At 59.0% G+C, this 2,283-nt stretch overlaps 1 protein-coding gene across 1 annotated transcript in view; it reads left to right on the top strand.

The window, feature by feature from the left end:
• The window catches only part of JAKMIP1 (janus kinase and microtubule interacting protein 1), a 71,643-nt gene that overhangs the window by 16,883 nt on the left and 52,477 nt on the right, over nt 1-2,283 (top strand). Inside the window, exon 5 of the mRNA XM_007957507.1 lies at nt 742-1,011. Within this exon, the coding sequence (XP_007955698.1) occupies nt 742-1,011 (270 nt within the window). The remainder of the gene's footprint in view (nt 1-741; nt 1,012-2,283) is intronic.

Here is a 2,283-nt window from a genome sequence, read left to right as displayed (position 1 = left end):
GTGAGCACTGGGGGGCCCTGTAGGGGTGGGGGAGTGAGCAAGGGGTCCCCGTGCAGGGGTGAGCACCGGGGGCCCTGGGGGAGGTGAGCACTGGAGACCTGTGGGGCAGGAGGTGGGGCGTGAACACCAGGGACACTGTGGGGCGGTGAACACTAGGGGTCCTATGGGGGAGAGGGGTGAGCACCAGGGGTCCCATTCGGGGCTGAGAACCAGAGGCCCCATGCAGGAGGGGGCTGAGCACTGGGACCGTGGGGGAGGGTGGGGGGTGAGCACTGACCCCTTGGGATGTTCTTGACTGTCAGGCATGAGTCTCAACCTCTGTGAGCCTCAGTTTACTTCTCCGTAAAATGGGAGTGAAGAGTCAACAGGGCAGGTCACGGAGAGGATGAGGTGCTCCGGAGAGGCAGGCGGTTAGGGCCCAGCTGGCAGGGCCGTGTGTGCTCGGGGGGTTTGCCCCAGCAAGAACGACTGGTCTTCGGGTTGGGCGGTTACCTTGTAGTTCATGGTTTAGAGATTAGGGTTGGGCTCGTTGTCCAAAGCGTATGAGTCACCCATTCTACAGCCAAGAAGACTGAGGTTCTGAGAGCCCAAGCCGCCCTGGGGATGGGTGTCCAAAGTCACCACTGCCCGGGTCGCTCTCCTCCGGCCTCCCGCCCTGGCTCTCCAGCGGGTCTCAGCGGGCCCATCAGCCTGTCCCCTGAGGCCCATCCATCCTTGTTGCTCGCTGCTTTCTGCCTGCAGCGCTCAGTGCACCGGCCATCCTGGCTCTGCCTCCCTCCGTCCCTGCCCTTGTCCCTTGAGCCTGCATCCAGTGTCCTGACCACTGGTGGGCTGGGTGGGCGCACGGGCAGTGACCTGGGTGCCCGCTCCTTGCAGAAGGAGAAGCTGTCAGTGTCGCTGAAGCGACACATGCCCATGAACGACCTCAGCCTGACGCGGGACGAGCAAGAGATGGAGTTCTTGCGGCTGCAGGTGCTGGAGCAGCAGCGTGTCATCGATGACCTGTGCCTGGTGTGTTCGCGCCGCCAGGGACGGGCTCTGTGTGTGGCCCCGGGGACGGGATCTGCAGGCGAGGGGCTGGGGATGGGCCTGGGCGGTGCTGCTAGGCTGGGACTGGTTATGAATGGCCCGCGCCTGGTGTGTGTGTGCTGCCGGGGACGGGGCTGGGGACTGGTCAGCAGAACTGCCTCTGAGACCCCACACACATCCTGATGCCCCCTCCTGTCCTCTCGGGTGGAGTAGCCCACAGCCCTGCTTGGGCGAGTTCCCCATCCTGGTGGCGGCTTTCATAACTGCTTGTGTCCCCACGTCTTCTCTCATCAGCTGCCAGTAGGGAACAGCATCCGTTTTATGACGGGGCTGTGGCCTTCAGCAGGGGCAGGATCTGTCTCTGACAAGTCACTGGTTTTGTAGCTGAGTTGTTGTAGCGAGCTTGAGCCTGAAAACCTTTGAGTCCTGGTTTACAGTCCAATCAGGGTTTGAAGGACTTGCTGGCAGTGTGTGTGTATTCCCTGGACACTTATACAGTGTGTGGATTTGGTGAGGGGAGTGTGTGCATGTCTTAGGCAGATGAGGGTACATGGGCATTCATAACTGTCTGTGGGGACCAGTCAGGGAGCGCCTGCTCTAGAGTCAGATCTTAGACCAATGCATTCTGCTCAGCCAAGGGACCTGTTCTTGTATCCATCCACCCACCTGCCCATCCACCCACCCATCCATCCATCCACCTAGCTATCATCTGTCTGTCTATTCATCCATCACCCATCCACCATCCACCATCCGCCAAACCATCGTCTGTGCATCCATCCATACATACACCCAATTATTGTCTGTCCACCCACCATCTCTGTCTACCCACCCAACTATGTCCATCTGTCCATCCATCCATCCATCATCCATCATCCACCCACCCAAGCACTGTCCGTCCATCCACCATCCATCATCCACCAGCCATCATCCATCTGTCCACCTATCATCTACCCATTCATAGATATCATCCACCAGCCACTCACCCGTTATCTGTCCATCCACCCTCTGTCCTTCCATCCCTCCCTTCATTCTTCTTTCTGCACCATCCCCTGCTTCCCTCCTTCCATCCATCCTTTGTTTCATTCATCCTTCCTTCCCTCCTTCCCTCCCTCCCTTATTTCGCCCAACCATCCATCTATCCTTTCACCAATCCACCCAATAACCCACCCATCCAACTGTCCCTCCCTGTCCTGCTCCCCTCCTCCCTCCTTTTCCCATCCCTCCCTCCCTCCCTCCATTTGCCTCATTTTATAC

Source organism: Orycteropus afer, unplaced genomic scaffold, assembly GCF_000298275.1.
Source record: "Orycteropus afer afer isolate SDZICR_OR568_19922 unplaced genomic scaffold, OryAfe1.0 scaffold00754, whole genome shotgun sequence".
In the NCBI taxonomy this organism is placed as follows: Eukaryota; Metazoa; Chordata; class Mammalia; order Tubulidentata; family Orycteropodidae; genus Orycteropus; species Orycteropus afer.
The sequence above is the reverse complement of the archived record's forward strand: the minus strand, read 5'-3'. Positions and strand labels throughout refer to the sequence as shown.